At 38.4% G+C, this 19,018-nt stretch overlaps 2 protein-coding genes across 2 annotated transcripts in view; one reads left to right on the forward strand and one right to left on the reverse strand.

Moving 5' to 3' along the window:
• LOC101863024 (translation initiation factor eIF-2B subunit beta) overlaps window positions 1-5,098 on the forward strand; it is an 18,938-nt gene extending 13,840 nt beyond the window's left edge. The window contains exons 11-13 of the mRNA XM_005098970.3: window positions 656-715; window positions 2,565-2,701; window positions 3,777-5,098. Coding sequence (XP_005099027.1) covers window positions 656-715; window positions 2,565-2,701; window positions 3,777-3,849 — 270 coding nt within the window. The 3' untranslated portion in view covers window positions 3,850-5,098. The remainder of the gene's footprint in view (window positions 1-655; window positions 716-2,564; window positions 2,702-3,776) is intronic.
• A 2,162-nt stretch (window positions 5,099-7,260) lies between these two features.
• LOC101863268 (Krueppel homolog 1) overlaps window positions 7,261-19,018 on the reverse strand; it is a 14,996-nt gene continuing 3,238 nt past the window's right edge. The window contains exons 2-4 of the mRNA XM_005098971.3: window positions 14,968-15,087; window positions 14,318-14,462; window positions 7,261-13,518 (exon numbers count right to left, since the gene is read on the reverse strand). Of these exons, the coding sequence (XP_005099028.1) occupies window positions 12,849-13,518; window positions 14,318-14,462; window positions 14,968-15,087 (935 nt within the window). The 3' untranslated portion in view covers window positions 7,261-12,848. The remainder of the gene's footprint in view (window positions 13,519-14,317; window positions 14,463-14,967; window positions 15,088-19,018) is intronic.

The following is a 19,018-nucleotide window of genomic DNA, read 5'->3' on the forward strand; positions in this document are numbered from 1 at the left end:
GGGGGTTCTCATCAGTAGGCCTATCTTGAATGCTACTTTGTGAAATTGCCTGGCGATATAAATAAGGTACAGTGGAACCTGCTCTGACAGCCACCTGTATAACTTACTACAAGATCGTTACCTGTGCAAACAGCCACCTGTATAACTTGGTACAAGATCGTTACCTGTGCAAACAGCCAGCTGTATAACTTGGTACAAGATCGTTACCTGTGCAAACAGCCAGCTGTATAACTTGGTACAAGACCGTTACCTGTGCAAACAGCCACCTGTATAACTTGGTACAAGACCGTTACCTGTGCAAACAGCCAGCTGTATAACTTGGTACAAGACCGTTACCCGTGCAAACAGCCACCTGTATAACTTGGTACAAGACCGTTACCTGTGCAAACAGCCAGCTGTATAACTTGGTACAAGACCGTTACCCGTGCAAACAGCCACCTGTATTACATAAGTTAGTACAAGGCCGCTACCTGTGCAAACAGCCTCTTCCCATTTCCCCCTTGCGGTTTTTTGGGTTTTTTTTCGTTATAATGGCGCTGTGTAAGATGGACACTTTTCTCCGCGACAATGGGTGGCCGTCTCAGACAATTTCTATTGTATTTTGTTTTCTTGGCCTTTGGTAATATTGAACTTTTTTTTCCTTCTTGTCTGGCAGGTCATTGTTTGCTCCAGTCTGTACAAGTTGTCGCCCCTGTTCCACAGCACGCCGCAGCATGTAAGTGTCTGGGATGTCAGGATTCTTGAAACACTCGGATACTGTGTGACCGTGTGCTTAGAAATGTTTGTTCAACTGTAGTGTGTTGTCATGTTCATTTCAGTTCTGTTGTACAGAATGTTTTGGGTTTTTTTTTTCCCCTGTCTGTGTCTTTATAACCATCAAAATTACTCTCTCAGTGCAGATAATGCACCTATTGAAAGAGCACATCCCTTATGTCAGCCTGATTTGAGAGTCGTATGGGGGGGGGAAATTTGAGGGGGGGGGGTTGTTACACTTTTCCAAGATGAGCTGCAGAAATCAAACTGAACAGTTGTTATAGCACTGGCTTGCTTCATTGTTTCTTTTGCTACAGGATTGTTCCCATAGTTTTTAAGTTATTGCATAGGCAGTGGGGCATCTCATAGCAGCTGAAACAATGAGACAATGCAATATTAATGAAACAATGGAGCACTAAACCACATGCTCCTGGTCATAGAGGCATCGTTATATAGTTTTCTACTTTTCAGAAACTTGTAACCCGCCGGGGCAGTGCCACTGACTGTAGTGTCTTTAGGCCATTCCCAAAGGGGGGACATTTCTCGTTCAAGTGCAGTAGAATTGTAAATGGGCTAATTCATGTCACGCTCATAACTGTGTCTGATCTACAGCAGGGAACTGCTGCTTTTTCTTTCCTAATCCTTACTATTGTCATTTTCCTCTACTTCTTTTGTATGTTTGTCACTCCCTTGTGACCTGCTATTTTGGGGTGCCTTGATAGTCGAAGCAGACCTTGTGCTGTTGAAGTTGAAGCTAGAGAGGTGAGCAGAGTAAGTCTGATTCCCTGTAAAGACTGCTCTGTTGACATCCACCCCTTGGCACTCATATGACCTTATGCAGTTTCGAGCGCCGTAAAACCTCTACTATAAGAAAAGAAAAAGAAACTTGTAGAAACTTTTTCCTTCTGTAATACTTTTAAATCATTAGGAGAGTATGAAGAGGAAACCGTGTTCACTTTTTGTACCTACCCGTGTTCTATTGTGCCTTCACTTCACTAGAAGCAGATTTTGTGCAATGTAAGGTGTGCGTTTTATATGTGCTGAAAATTACTGTAGAAACGATTTTGGTTTTTACATTGAATTTGATTTTAACATCAAATTGGGCACCCTACTTTTTTCATTTGCATAAAATTTTCATCTTGAATGATGCTGTCTAAATAGTAACATTATATTGTTGAATGTCTCAAAATGCCAGTGTTAAGAGGATGTGCTTGAAAAGAAAGTTGTTTCAAGTGAATTAAAAAAATAGAAGGTTTTGTGTCCCATTTTTATCTTTTCTCCTCTCCGGAAAATGTTGATATATATGTAAGCTGTGTATGGTGTAGTCTCAGTTGATTTTGCACACCAAATCATCGATAAGTTGACAGCAATTACTTTACTTTGTTAGAGAACGCTGTTGTTTATCTCTTAAAATCATAGATAAGTTGACAGTAATTGCTTTACTTTGTTAGAGAACGGTGTTGTTTATTTCTTGTCTTGTAGAAAGGCTTCCTTAAACACCCTTGGTAGTTGGAGGGTGCCGCTGGTAAGTCCCACCTCTTTTCTTTCTCTCTGTCGTTTCAGTCTGTCGGTCTTACTTTCCCCCCATCACATAAAGTTACCGCTAGAATTTCTCTTTGCTCCAACAGATAAACATACGTATTCACCTGGTCCTAGACTCTCACCTGGTCCTAGACTCTCACCTGGTCCTAGACTCTCACCTGGTCCTAGACTCTCACCTGGTCCCAGACTCAAGGACACTTGCTGCTTTATTTCGTCGGGAGTGGTAAACCTTGCCGCTTATCATTACACGTGTGTGATTTTCTTTCCAGGCCTCCTTCAACAAATTTTCAAGTCCTAACGAACTGTTGGATTATGAAGATGCTGAACTGTTGTCCAAGGTGGAAGTGATAGCTCCCATCTTTGATTATGTGCCTCCAGACCTGGTCTCCATGGTTGTCACAAACAAGTAAGATTTTTCTCTATGGTTGTCACAAACAAGTAAGATTTTTCTCTGTGGTTGTTACAAACAAGTAAGATTTTTCTCTATGGTTGTTACAAACAAGTAAGATTTTTCTCTGTGGTTGTTACAAACAAGTAAGATTTTTCTCTATGGTTGTTACAAACAAGTAAGATTTTTCTCTATGGTTGTTACAAACAAGTAAGATTTTTCTCTATGGTTGTTACAAACAAGTAAGATTTTTCTCTATGGTTGTTACAAACAAGTAAGATTTTTCTCTATGGTTGTTACAAACAAGTAAGATTTTTCTCTGTGGTTGTTACAAACAAGTAAGATTTTTCTCTATGGTTGTTACAAACAAGTAAGATTTTTCTCTGTGGTTGTTACAAACAAGTAAGATTTTTCTCTATGGTTGTTACAAACAAGTAAGATTTTTCTCTGTGGTTGTTACAAACAAGTAAGGTTTTATTCTGCAGGTTTTTTTGTAACAAATGTGTTGGGGTGACTGTCAAGCCTGAGTTGTCCCCTGTGTAACTGTTGTACTACAACTGTTTCTGTCCTGCTCTGAGGACATGCATCCAGCCTATCATTATGAATGTAGTCAGCTACGTTGTGAAAGGGTTTCCAGATGTAGTTGACACACAATCAGTGTTAGGGAGCTCACTATCTTGTGCACATGAGAACTCATCTGGACAGGAATTTGTATCTATAAAAATTTCAGCCTCTCAGATATAGGAGGGCATAGTATGTTTCACTTTCATCTCTTGAAAGAAAATCAAAAGTACAAAATCGTGTCAATATTTAGAGTAACTGGATTGTGACTTGTACATTTTTTTTTTTTTCGTTTTCACTTTTCAGCTTGCAGTTTGAAGAAAATGTTTTATTTAGTTATTTATGTTTTATTTAGTTATTTATGTTTTATTTAGTTATTATGATGGCTTGATATCTGCTTCTGTTGTTGCTATCTACATTCTGTGAGGACAAAGAGATTTTAGATTAATTAATGTTGCTTTATGTGTAATGAACCCACAGTGATTTCTGTTACAAAGTCTAGACAATGACCCCAAACTGTTGTCTGTTTCAGCGGTGCGCAATCAGTGACCTATGTGTATCGGCTGGTGAAGGATTTCTATCATGCAGACGACGTCGACCTCTGATACTCCTTGTTCTGGGTCCAATGGTTATTGTAACTGTGTTGAATCTAATGTGGAGTCGAGCCAGCAAGATGTAGCAATGAAAAAGTAGGAAAAAGAGACTACCTCAAGTGTAAGAATCTCTTTCATCGGTAGAAAAACCACTGAGGCGTAACTGCTTAGATGATGTTATCGTACTTGATATCTAAGAACTCGACAGTACTGTGTTTCAACGAAAGATATTCTATCATTGCCTGTTGATGCACTAATGTATCGCTGATGAGCAAGATTAGACACAGTGTATTCAGCTTTCTTTTTTTGTTTTGCATTAATCGTAAAGCTAGTATAGTATTAGTATAGGCAATTGATGGGGGGTTTGGGGGGGGGGGGTGTAGAATCACTTGTCATGGATCAGTCATTCTAAGGTTTCAGTCTTTGTGAATCTAAACATTCATTTTGTGGTTCTTTTTTATTTTTCGATGTCTCTTGCCTGCTAATGAAGGGAACCATACTATGGTTCCACTACGTATAGAAAGTTTTCAGGATAGATACTGATAGATTATGATGTGATATCTAAATTTTATTTCTAAACATCCAATGTTATTCTGAAATATAAAAAAAATAAAGGATGTAAAGAAAGGCAAACTCCTTTTAGAAATATTGCGCTCTCCACATGGACTACAACGTTGGTTTTTGTCAATTGCTTGGTTTTGTCTTTTCATGATACTCTATTTGTATCCCTTTAGTGTCATTGTTTGTACTTTGGTCGCCATATAAGGGTATGGTGTATCGTCAGCATCCTTCCACAGGCACAGAAGTTATTTTGGAAGTTTTGATAAAATTACAGAAAAAGACCCCTACTTAAAACTATGACTTGAGCACTTGTTATTTTTTCAATTTCAACTTGGTGAAAATCGTTGAACGGAACGACCCTGTATTGTCAGATGCCCCCGTTGATGTCTGTATTTGGATCACGGCTTTACCTGGATACCCGTAGAAACTGGTTGGGAAATTGTGGAATGACGCTGATGATATAGTGGAATGGAATGCATAGTTTTTGTGTGGAACTCTTTCAATTGTTGATGTACAGGACACGGCACACTCAGCTGTAGATATGAAAGCTCTAGTTTACCATGTTAACAATTTCTTCACTGGTTCATTTTGTACTTTCAAATGGTACATACTTCTTGTGCTGTGAGTCTGGATGACTGCAAGTGTCATGAAAATGTTTAAAATAAAAATGAGCTCCAAAGGATCAGGGCTGTCTCATGCAGGATTATTTCACGTCCTTTGTCATGGTCAAGGTTTGATTGAATGTGTTTGTGGCTGTCGTATCATCGTATCATCGGCGTCATTCTGCAAGCACCTAAGTCATTTTCAGAACCATGACCCGAGCAGAGCACTCGTGACGTCTTCACACGGTACACCCTAAGGGTCTGGACGGGAAGTCCATTGTTAGATCCTAAGCAAGGGGAAGGAACCCACCTCCCATGAATACAAGCCTTTAAAAAACACATTTTAAAAATACTAAACAAATTCCCAAAATCCTGAAAAAATAAAAGTTAAAAAGAAAACTGAATGTAGGTTCAGAAAAATATAACTTTATGTATGAGCAAATTGTTGGAAATGTTCTCACTTTAGTTCAATCGGGGTCGTCATAACAAAATACGTGTACTGCTTTGAAAATGCAGCACAGATGGTTGAGTGGTACATCTAACTAAAACCCGTAATTGCTTTACTGTTACATGTACAGTGGAACTCGGATTCAGCGAGGTGGCTGGGCCTGACCTAAAATCTCCTTGAATCCGAGTGTTCGTTATAGCAAACACGAGGTTTTGTGTAGATAATTACAGGCACTGAGCAAGTAATGTGTGAAGAGAAGTAAGAAGTAGAGCCTGAAATGCCTGCATATTATGATCTGTGTAAAAAAAAAAGACCCAGTCGTTCAAATGCACATCTGTGTCATCTCGATTGTTTGCCAAAAGGTTGTGTTGCTGTGTAGAGCCTAGCATACGGCAACTTTTGATTTCATAGACCAGCGCACAATTCATTACGTAGATCTACGTCAAGACTAGCTAATCATTGTAATAGTGATCAGTTGCCGAGGGGAAAATAGAGACTGTGACGTGTTTGTATCTGCGACGTTCAACGCCCGGACCGATAGTGCGCCCCCCCCCCTCCCCGACACGCACATACAGCCACACGTGTGCAGACCGTCCATCCGACCCCGACATACGCCAGAGTAGACACGTCTGCGTGCAAACAACGCATGTGTTGGTATGAAAAAAGGCCGCTGATTGGTCGCATGCAATTGGCTAAGTGAATAATAGTACACGATGCAGGTGCAATGGATGGTTTTCAGGAATAGATAAAGTTCGTTTAGGGAGAAAAATGAGTGAAGCAACGTCTGCAGGGCTGTTCACCCTGGAAGCGACCTCGTTGAATCCGAGCTCGCTGATTTAAGTGCTCGTTGAATCTGGGTTACTTTTATTGATTTTAAAGAAGAAAAAAAAGCGGGGAATCTATCTCATCTCGTTGAATCCGAGTTCTCGTTGAATCCGAGTTCCACTGTAGTTAATTATTTCTGTTGTTTGCCATGGCTTTTTCCCATCCAAAAATGTAGGTGGTTGTTAGGTGCTCTGCTCCTTCTTTCCTATCAAAGATCTATCGTCTTCATTTCTCCTCCTTCTTTTTTATGCTTACTTGTAACACCTTAACACCTCTTATCTTTCGCACTTGTATAATCTAAGTGTGTTGCAAGTGCTGTAATACCCTTACAAAAACACCCCTAAGTGACAACATTTTTTTATAAATGTATTTCTCAAGGTCTTAACAAACGAGCAAATACCAAGCGCTGGTTCAAGACTCTTCTCTCAAATGAAATAAGAGTGCCGAGGATGCTAAAGAGGTTTTTCTTAATGGTTTCTGTAAAAGTTACTCAACAGTGTTAAATGAAGAAATATTTTCTCTGCAAGAGACCACTGGACACCTAACTCACCCATCCCTAAACTATTGATGTTGATGGTTGGTCACAAATCCTTAGGAAGCAAGCCAGATGAACCAACTTTAATTTGAATACAATAACAAGTTCAGAGGAGAGTTATTCAAGTATATAAATATATATTTATTCAAACTTTCATAGCATTCACCATTTCACACAAGTAAAAACTCTACAAAAATCAAACAGTGAATTCAAAAACATATATGGTCACTTTTAAGGACAAGCGGGCTAACCCAGATTTTGGGGGTTTCCAGAAATCTTGACTTACACCAAAAGTAGGCATTGCCCTACCTATAGGAGAAGTTTGGTTTCATCAGTGTGTATATTTGCTTGGATATAGAGAAAACTCTCCTTGTCTTTTTAAAGAAACTGAACAAGGGGCAAAAACTTTACCTTCAATTTTCTCAAAACAGCATTTTTTGGGATAGCCCTCTTGTGCTCAAAAGCGACCATATTTAAAAATATATTTTTTTAAAACAACAAAATTTAAATTATAATTATTATGAACATTGGAAAACTGGACAGAATCATCAAAGGGGACGGCAGTTTTGAAGCTGTTAAAATAACAAGAAAGCACCTTACTCCTGTGAACATCCAGGATCTACTGAGCAGCAAAGAAAAGTACCCTAATGTTACAACATTCCTTTTCCAAACCCCATCTTAGGCAGAGAACATAGACAACTGTTAAACTTCAAGCTATAAAAAGCAAATGCAAGCAGGCAAGTACGACTACGAGGAATATTTCTCAGTGTCTTGTGTTCACGTGTCTCAACTAGACACTGTGAGGAATATTACTAGTGCTTTTGTGCATGTGCTAGCTTTTGAAAGCTGAAGGCATTCTGTATGTTCTCAGACTAAGAGTATTCTTTATTTGACTTACAACAGATTGAACAGCAGGAGAATCTCAATTAGCTTTGAAGTATAAGGATCACCTATTGTGCTATAGTATAGCGCCTGATTCTAGTCTACATCATAGAAGACAATGAAGAGAACATTTACGGTTTTTCTTCACGTTTTTTTATCTGCTAGATTGGTAGAGTCTACTAAACTACTTGTAGGCCTACTCTAAGGACAAAAAACCCACAGGCTCCACCAGCATGGTGGAAACTTTGAGGCATGTCAGAAATTGACAAATGGAGTACGGAGAAGGCCCTTTTCAAAACTACTGACACTAGAAAATTACAGATAGGCTATTTAAGAGGGATTCTGACAGCTGCTTGAAGAACAAGGTACACTATAGTCAAACAGGAAAATATACTTAAACATTATAACTAATCAGTCATTTTGAGTTCTAGTGGGGAACCGAGGATGATGAAGACAGAGTGTTGCTCCCCAGGGCAGACAGGTATGATTTATATTTCCACACTATATGAGTATAATGAAATACTATATATGAATATAGTATTATACTATATATGAATATATAGTATTATTATACTATATTCAAAGAAACATTTGGAAACACCAGTCACCACTTCGTTATGTATCTTTGAAGTTAAACGTCTAGTGAAATCTCTCCATCCTGTAGCTTATTTTGTTCTGTTATTTCCTTCTTGCATGCACTGACGTTAAATGGTAAGTAAATCAAAGATGTAACATTTACATTCACATGCTCCAAAAACAGGCTGGGTACTTTCTTTTGCTGCTGATAAAATAAAAAGTCTTGGAATGAATCTAGTACAATTCTGTAAATCACAATCTCTGCATTATCACAACCACAGGTACCATCACAAAGGAATACACAATATGTCCATATTACGTAACTGTACACATCTATACATGTGTCAATATAGGTAACACACTGAACCAAAAATTATACACAAATATATTTTTGAAAACTGAGCAAACATTGTCGAGTTAAAGCATCTTTTTTCCTCCTCCGATAACAATGACAGTTAAGTCAGTTTGCCACCTGGAAAAAGTACTGTTCAGAGTCAAACAGCATTTCCTGAGCCGAAAATTTCAGCAATTTGAACACTTCATGGTCACTTGCCGCAATGATGCGACGGTGAAAATGATCCGTTCCAGTCACTCGACGCAGGTCTGCGACAGCCCCAAGTAGTCAGCTGCAGTAGGCTTATTGATGATGCTGCACTACAGTATAGTGTCAAGCAATTGTATTTACTGATCACTATGATTCTGTGATACCAAAGTACAAAAGTTGTGTCAAGCAATTGTATTTACTGATCACTATGATTCTGTGATACCAAAGTACAAAAGTTGTGTCAAGCAATTGTATTTACTGATCACTATGATTCTTTGATACCAAACTACAAAAGTTGTGTCAAGCAATTGTATTTACTGATCACTATGATTCTGTGATACCAAACTACAAAAGTTGCAGAATCTTGACGTACAGCGGTATTATTTCTGGCAGTAATTTTCCTCACATTCACAAATAACCAATTTAGTAATAAGTGTATTAACGTATCAACTTGAAAGTTTTAGTAAGTTGATCAGTTAGGCACTGAATGTTTTCATCATTCTCAAAATACGAAACTGTCATATAGAAAATGTATTATGCATGCTAAAATCATATTTTCGTCATAAAGGTGTACAATTATTTTTTTAACAACACTAAAAAATAGTCTTTTATAGTAATTTATAGTAAAATATACAAAATCTGTTACGGTAAATACAGGTATTGTATAAATTTATATAATATACATGCAAATATATATTGTAAACAAATATACTTTAGCTGTTTACTCTTTTCATTGGCAATGATCTCTTACTTCTTTTGAACAAACTAATTTATTTGTTAACTTCAAATGGCCATGGTGTTCAAAAAGTGTAAATGCCAATAAAGTTTGTAATTTACGCTTTCTCTTAAAACTGTAGCACAGCACTGAATAGTGTCACAAACATACTGAGGATACTCAATCAGGATGAGCTCATGAGCAAAAGCAATACATCAGAATAGGGCATTAAAATCAATGTGAGACTCTGTGAGAGCACTGATCTGTTGATAGATATAATACGACAAAATGGAGAACATTTTGTAACGACCCCCATTGAGAGTCCAGTTCAGAAACACAAGTGGCCTACTACAACAATTTTTGCTTTACTTTCAAACACATTGAAAGAATTTCAAAGTCATCAAAGTTTAATGTCATCATAACCCTTACTTGTTTCATTTGTAAAAATCCTTCCAATTGGGTTTCTGCTTACATATTTTATTATTTATCTAATGAACTGAACACTTCAAAATGCATTTCTTTCTTCATGGAAATAAGTTATGCTGTTTAATGAAATTCATTTCTACCATTTGTAACTTGAATCACAATCTATTTCTGGCAATTTATTTAAAATACATAATATTTTTCTTTGCAGATAAAATGTTTGAAATAAATATACATTTCTGAAGGTAAGCTATTCATCCAGCAAATTCATTACCTGTTATCTGAGCTATATTTGCCTTATAAAGCAAGAGGTACGTCATAATCCAAGGCTGGAGTGGCAAATCAAAGTACAATGGACGGCAACTTCAGTGCTGTACAGAAATATACGTACATGCGGAATAAAAACACAGGCAAAAGAAAATGAACATGTAAAGTACATTAATTGAAAGTAATATATCTATTTGTCAAACTCTCTGAACACGAGGAAGGAAGTAAATATATAGACAAAATAACATTTTTCATGAACAGCGAAAAGCAATCTTTCTTTGAACACTTTTTGTACAAGTATACACAATAATAATAATCATAAATAACTTAATTTTGAGCATGAGAATATCAAAATTTGGGGGAGACTAAAAGTGCCTCATCTTGGCCTTCACAGACGAGCATGCTTAAATAAAAAGCAGAAAAATTCATAGATCACAACCTCAAATTGAACTACAGTTGTCCTTCAAATTAAGATTTGGTAATGGAAAGCCCAAAAAGTTGTAAAATGAACGGTCATTCATATTTTTGCCAATAATCAAAATTGGGTTGTTAATGTAACCCCAGCATCAACTGAACGTTTTAACTCCAGAGTGACCACTGTTGCAACTACTGCACAAGAGATGTGTAGAACATTTAGTGACCTTCACTTTCAGGTTTTGGACACAGTGGTTTAACTTTTTTTAAGTAGGTACAAACACATTTGATGAAAAAGACCTCTTACTAGCATATTTTTGGCACTCCGTTGGAACCTCGTCGACTCAAATGTTATAATTTTACAGGAAAGACAAAAAATAGTTAATGTTAACTCTAAAGCAGTCAACTTCTGTCAATGTATCGCGATGGGCCTCGGACAAAATCCTGCAAAGAAGTATTTTTACATTATTACAAAATCCGGGTTAGCGAGAAAACATCCTTCATGGTGGATAGCAAGGTTCCCACAAAATTTAAAGTGCGTTTTCAAGCATTTGCAGTTTGAATCTGGATTTAACATTTATACACCACTATGCTTCAAGATATCAGGAATCTCTTGGTGTAAAAAATAATTTTCGTTAAAATTCAACTTAGCAAGGTTCCATCAGAGCACCAATAATATATCATATATGTATATTTCTTTGTACAAACTTATGACACGCTTACTACATGTTTGACTTGATCCTTTCTAAGAACTGAAAATCCTCACAACTTTTAGCTCCCTTGCTTCTCAGAAAATACAAGCATACTCTTTTGGAAACAGTAATTGTTCAAAGACATTAAAACTAAACGATAAATACATCTATTTCATTTTACACACTATACAAAGTAACTGCTCGAAGCAAAGGCAAAATTATGAACACTTCATACAGTGCAATAATACACCAAAAAAAATTACATTTTTTTCTGAATTATGTGCTTAGACGAACCTTACAATCGAAGACTTAACATCACACGTTAGTTAACTTTTTACCGACATTTCATAATAGAGAAAATTCAGCAGTAAATTTGTGGATCAGACATGAATCAAAAGCACCATCAGCATGATATCTCAAGCTCCAGGGGAACACTTGGAGGTGAAAAAAAATAACATAAATTGCTTTTGTTAACTTTGAATTTTGCAAAGTCTGGAATGAAGCAACAATTTAGTGAGCTGTGATGATTATAATATGCTGAAGAAAGTCCAGTTTTTTATAAATTTCTGGAATTTAACACAAGAGCAAGGAATAGCCTTAAAAGCTCCATCACATTATGAGGATTTTGGTGAAAAAGCAAGGAAAAAGATAAACCCAAATGATAATTTCAATCAAATGAAGGGATGAGGAGCAAAACAACTAGCATTCAAGACTGAATTGCCATGCAAAAACCACTTTGAAATATAAAAATACAGCGTCATAATCGCTTGAACACATTCAAGTAAGTAAATTGATGCATAGTTATAAAATATAAATTGTAAGCTTGTTCTAAAAATAGTAAGAGTGTATGCAAGCATGAACAGTTTCTCTGCATGATTTTGCTGCCTCATTCAAAAGTTTCCAGCCCAAAGGGAAAAACTATTCAGTATACAAAAATGTGAATTCAAATAAAATACTTTTGCTCCACAAAATGATACTTTGAACAACAGTTTTAAAAAAGAAGCACATGATTTTTATGTTACAGGACACAATCATCTGCTAGCGAGTAGTCACCATGAGCATTTCAAAATGAAGGAAATTTCTGTTCTTTAGTTTGGAAAGTCCTCAAAACCATAGCTCATCTCGGTTTTCACAGTTTTAAATGAAACACAACATAAGACCAATTCTTGAACAAGACACTTGTCTATTGCATGTTCTGCCTCAATTCTCAATACATGTATGTTCTTCATTTGAACTTATGGAGAGTGGGAAAAACTAATGTAAAGTGCTTTGATGCAAGGACACAAAATCACAGCGCAGACAGGACTCCTACAACTAAATAAGGCTACCAGAACCATGAGATGCTTTAGTACCTGCACATGGAAACAAATAGTTTGTCAGTAACAGTCACATTGGAGCATCTTACTTCTTAATAAGAAATAAAGAATACAAGTACATACACATAGTTTGGAACTTGCTACAATTTACAAAACAAAATTTCCAACCACCTAGGGACTTGGGGTCTCTGTAACCATTCAGCAAAGACTTTCAACGTTGTGAAAGTTCTATGAGGGCCAGTGCTGATATGTAACGGTCCTTCTCTCGGTTCTTTGGTGTGACTCTATAGTAGATGGAGCTGGTGGACTCAGGCTTCGGGGGGGCTGGCTTTGAGTTGAGAATCTGGTAAGACTGTGGTGGGGGTGAGTGCACATGAGCTGGTGAGCTGTCGCCTGAGGGAGGCGAAGAAAGTCCCAGATAAGTAGCACCATCAGCTGGGGAGGCAGGCCGGAGCTCTTCGCTGTCATTTCCTTGTAAAACCATCTGGCTAGAGTAGATAAAATTCCCCAAAGCAGGAGAATTAGGACGGAGAGGAGGAGATGGTGGGACGGAGGAGGTGGAAGAAATGGATGAAACTCCAGATGAAGAGGAACCTGTCGACAAAGCTGAACACTGACGGGGCGGGCTCCATGTCATGTACGTGTCAGCTCGAGACTCGAGAGACAATCTAGATGATTTTATTGAAGAGAAAGTCGGGGATGGAGGAAGGCCCCCACTGGTCAACGATGGGACGGACGGTATTCTGGGTAGAGATAAGCTTCTCGTTGTTATCGCAGCAGACAGAAGTGTAGGGGAGGGTGATTTGCGCATGTTTCCCTCTTGCAGTGACTCTTTGCTCGGTGCTTTGGGACACATTCTGTCTTTGCACTGCTGAATGTACCTGAAAGTGAGGGAGATTTGGAAGTAAGTACAAATACAAAACATAATGCAAACTATACAGTCTAGCAAGCACATAGTGAAACACACACATAGAGAGCAGCTTTTCAGGTCTAACATTTATTTTTTCTTACAGGTTTTGAAAACACATGCATGGCCAAACTTGGGACATAATGAAAAGATTTCTGCTTCCCCTCAATTTTGCTCTGTGTGTGCTAGACTAGAAATTATCCCTAGAATAATACGTAATATGCACCTTGGAACTCCTATGAACTTGAACAGCCAGTTTAAATGGAAATTTAAGGCTGTCTTTTGTCTCAATTCTTTACATTCATTTTCCAGTACCGTATCTTTGAAGTTAAAGAAGTCGACCAAGACGACAAAAATAAAGGACGACAAAATAAAAGTTTAAAAATAAATTAACAATTACAACATTATCAATGAACATACCTTCATCACAGAGGTTTTTAAAAATGTTATAGGATATAATATAGGTCAGTGATAGGCAAAAAGCAAAAAATGATGGCCAATAGGACAAAGTGTGCTGACATTAACATTTTAACATTTTGAATCCTACTTTATTAAAGGGGGGGGGGGGGCAAAAGCTATCAACAATCAATCATGAACAACAACTTCAACAACAAATGATACACTGGGAAAGATAATATAAGTGCCTCATTACAGAACAAACCAATCGCAAATGAAATACACACACTTTCCTAAATGACCATTGTGTACAACAGCATTTCATGATACAATTACAATAACAAGCCGGGGGGGGGGGTGAAATAAAAATATCTTACTTGTTAAGCCATCTCTTTATCTCAGCATTTGTTTCTTCTTCATGTCTCTTTGCCACCTGGGCCAAGTCTAGATCCAGTCGTATGAGACCTGCGTGTGGATGTTCACTGCAGTGGCGATTGGAATGAGTGAAACGCACACTACAACCTGATAAAAACAACAATAAGCATCAGAGTCATTTTGTTACATTTTCCAAAATCAATTTATGTCCCTTTGATTTGCACAAGTTTAAGAAAAGACAAACACAACATAATAGACAAAAGGCCTCAGTTTCAAATCTATCAATAATCTCGTGTCCACTAAAACAAAAATGTCTTTACTGTTCTCCTCACGAAACAAACCAGTAAAAAGAGATTTTGGTGAAGAAACATCCAAGTAAAGATTTCACGTTAAAAGTCCATTAAACTGTTTTTAATTTGACAGAATACTTCGGCTGGTTCTCAGTGGATTCTGAATTAGTCCGTATCGATATTTCAGCTGAACACTGAACAATCCTTCCAGAATCAATTACATAAAATACATATAACATATCTATAACTTAGCCTATAAGGTCTATAATACAGACAAAATTTATGCTATAGATTTTGAATGCATTCTATTATATTAAATGTACGTATAAATATATGTAAAGTCAAAACTGTTTGCTCTGTACCTTCCTCGGCACAGACAAATGGCCTCTCTCCTGTGTGAAGTCGCTGGTGGGTCTTGAGCTGACCGCTCTGACAAAATGCCTTAGAGCAGCCTGGGAAGTCACAGTTGTACGGGCGTTCACCTTTACAGAAAAATAGTTGAATGTGTGTGATATGTTAATATTACAGCTTTAAAACTACTTGTAACTTAATTATAATAAAGTCAAACATGAATCATGTACGTTCGATACACATGTATTGCACATATTTTATGAATATTTTAAAGTCCCAATTTAAGATATTCATGGGGATGAAAAAAGCAGAACCGCTATTTTCTCATAACACATAGATATCTAGATCTACCATACTTTCAATGAGAAACTCAAGCCAAGTGAGGGCTTATAGTATGGTGTGCGATATTATGTGGGGATCCGTTTATGCCATTGAAAAATTAGTAGCACAGTCTTAGCTTTTTATAGCACTGAAACTTTTAAAAATATTTCGTTTCATTTACATTTTCAAGAAAACCAAGGTTGCAAATGATTATACGCAGTCAATTGAGGGAATGGGTTAATCAAAGAAATGCTTAATTAAACTGACATGTCCACTTTCCAACAAAAGCCCATCTATCCACACTCAGCCTCTTATCGTACAATGATGCTGACAGCCCCCCCCCCCCCCCCAAATAAAAAAAAGCGCTGGAACTGGTGAAAAAAATTCTGTAGCAAACTATATATATAATGTATCTTGCACGCAATTGCGTGCGTAGGCCTACGGGGTGACCACTATGGATGGAATCGGATCGGGCCGATTGCCCGACTCGATCGCCTCAAAAACAAACGTGTTTTCAGTTTCAGGCGATCGAGTCGGGCGATCGGCCCGATCCAGCCGTAGTGGCCACCCCGTATCCTAATAGCAAAATTTGAATTTCTGAGCACGCAATAGCGTGAGTGTAGACTCAGCCATCTCAGAAGGCTAGTTAGTAGTGGTAGTAGCTAGTTGGCCTAGCTCTTTTATAACTCAAGAATTAGCACCTGTGCCACACATCATTTGCATTGCGCCCTGGAATTGTCCAAGTCAGTACAGAGTACAGGTTGAACTTGATGCTTTTGCCTACTATTGATGTGTTATACGGGGTGGCCACTACGGCTGGATCGGGCCGATCGCCCGACTCGATCGCCTGAAACTGAAAACACGTTTGTTTTTGAGGCGATCGAGTCGGGCGATCGACCGATCCCTGCCGTAGTGGGCACATCGTAGTTCTACCTGTAAACATCGGTGGACCCACATCAGATTTAGCTCTAGCAGCCTATGAGTATGATGTGAAACCAATGTGCACACTGTGCAACAAAAATGCTTCGGGTTGAGCCATTCAGTCGCGACTGCACACTGAAAGTGCTCGCTCTCCACTCACTCGTTACTCATCTACTTCTCTCCTGTCTCTATGCTTGGCCAAGACATAGGCATATTCACTATTCAGAACTTGTTGAACTGAACCAGAGCTGACTGAACTTAGTGAACTAAGAACAAGGCTAGGCCAGCCTAGATCTCTTCTCTTCACTGGACCTCGACCTCGGCCAACAGCCAACAACATCAGACTGGGGCTGTCACGTGGTTTTGTTTACATTGTAACCTTGAGGGAATCCCCCACCTCAACAATCGGTTGATTCCGGTGAGAATTATTATAATTCGACAAGTATTTCATCAGTTCCCAGGATTGATGACAATGTCAATATTATTGATCTGTTAATTATGGGTTTGAGGAATATTTGGACCAATCGATAGAATAGGTGTTTCTGGAGAAGTTGCCTATTTCCCGCCAGTTTTCTTTCTACTTTTTGTCTCGCGGAGGATCAACGTGCGATGCGGTTCAGGCTGCCCTTTTCTCCGAAGGACGAAACTGCGGGGTCAGGGGGCGTGGTTTCGTGACCCGAGCCATGCATAATCGACCTGTTCGATTGATTGGCCCAAACGGGCCTCTGCGTGTTCAGTCTCGATCAATACACGAACTGCGAGTGGCTGGGCAGAAGCAATAGTTTTATGCCCCACTTTTTTTCTGTTGTAAGCTAGGCTAGCCGATCAGCAATGACGGGGGGTCGTTTCTAGTCGCCGCACGATAGCGAACAGAGGCAGGTTGGAACAAGTTCGTGAATTGGCATTTATTATTAAAGACCTTTATCTCACTCCACTATACTACTTCTGTTATCGCAAGATCACTTGATATGGCTTTTATCAATTAAGTGTGAACGAAATGATTTAAATTGTAGTATTTAATAATACTGCAAAACCAGACCAACATACGTAGTGTTATGACTGATCACAAATGACAAACATCAGTTAAACCAAAGATCGTGTAGTAGAGAATCTTTGGTTAAACGTTGTTATTGCTTTGGATTTTGTTTTTTAATGTTTTCTTTTTAAATAGTTCATCACGATAAGTGAAACAAGACTGAGATAGATCGAGCCTATGTGCATGTGGAACAGTTTAAAACAATGAATGTATTTTTATAGTCCCTGTTTTTCCATGAATTTTATCAATGGATAGCCTTGTACAAGCTATAGCGGCTTTAGATGATACGTACAAAAATACTCTTACACACACACACACACACACACACACACACACACACACACACACACACTCACACACACACACAAACAAACATCATATTGCAATTTTGACTGTTGTGGACTTCTTAACCTAAAAATTCATAGGCCTACCCCCTTTAAAATTTCTGGAACAAATTTGTCGAAAATATTGATTTCCCAAGCATTTAACGAAGCCGCCCTTCTCTTCTCACGCCCACGTACGCACGCACATACACACGCAAATACACAAACACGCACGCACACACACACACACACACACACACACACACACACACACACACACACACACATATAATGAGAGAGATATAGAGAGAGGGGGGGGGCATACATACAAAAACTCTCTTACACACACACACACACACACACGCACACACACACACAAACAAACACAAATACATACACAATATCGTTATTTTTAATGTATCAATACGAGAAGTGGGGTGCACAAGTCTGAGATTAATCAGAAAAAAAGCGTAGTTTGTTGGGTGTTTTCCTTGATTTTTTCTAAGTCCTTTGAAAATGATCATAACATTCTTAGTCAGGGTACTAGCATTTTGATTTCACTATTGGTGTCGTTGTTGTTGCAACTGCCACTATATATAGTAAAGGTGTAGATCTAGTAACGATCCCGTTCCATAAAGAACTTTTGTCTGTAAGCCTTCACGCTTGACTCCGCCAAGCCATGCAATCTATTCTGCGCGTCTGCCTCACCGCGGGGGTAAAAAAAAACCCACAGGCACGTGGTTTGGCTGAGCAGCGGATACATTTAAACGTCTTTGTACGCACTGACTGTGTGTTTGGGGGGTTGCCTGGCAACAGTATTTGTGCCGGCGCTCCCCACGCTGAGGTCTTAACGTGCTGTGGGTTATTCTACACAGGTTGGGGAAAGATCGAGTGCGGTCATGTCTGACATTAAAGTAACATGGGTGTGTTAAACCGAGGGTGCTACCCAGTCGTGTTTGGCATTAATTAAAGTAACCAAAGAGTAGGACATCGAGGTCGCTCACTTTTTAAAGCACAGGAAATTAAACGCTACAGTTAAAGAAACTAACAATAACATCCAAAGGGCACAATATTCCCACTCCATCCCAAATTCTATTCTTCTGAAATGAGATAGTAATTAAAAATAATAATCAATCTGAATTCATGGACTAGACTGATGAAGAATGGATGTTGGCATTTTCTTTTTAAAATTTTAGATGTTTAAAAAGATTCTGTTATGTTGGCATTCTCTTTTTTAAATTTTAGATATTTAAAAAGATTCTTTAACCATGCGTAAATGGTATCCCCATACGTATATTCGTAGGGAAGTATGTTTATGCGTGTGTTTGTGAATAAATGTGTGTGTATATGTGAGAGAGAGGGAGGGGAGGGAGGGGCAGGGAGTGAACGTTTTCATGTGTTTGTACATAGTGAGTGTCCCAGGCATGTGTGTGTTTGGTGGGGGAGGGGGGGGGGGGGGGG

This window comes from Aplysia californica, unplaced genomic scaffold (assembly GCF_000002075.1).
Source record: "Aplysia californica isolate F4 #8 unplaced genomic scaffold, AplCal3.0 scaffold00198, whole genome shotgun sequence".
NCBI classification, from domain to species: domain Eukaryota; kingdom Metazoa; phylum Mollusca; class Gastropoda; order Aplysiida; family Aplysiidae; genus Aplysia; species Aplysia californica.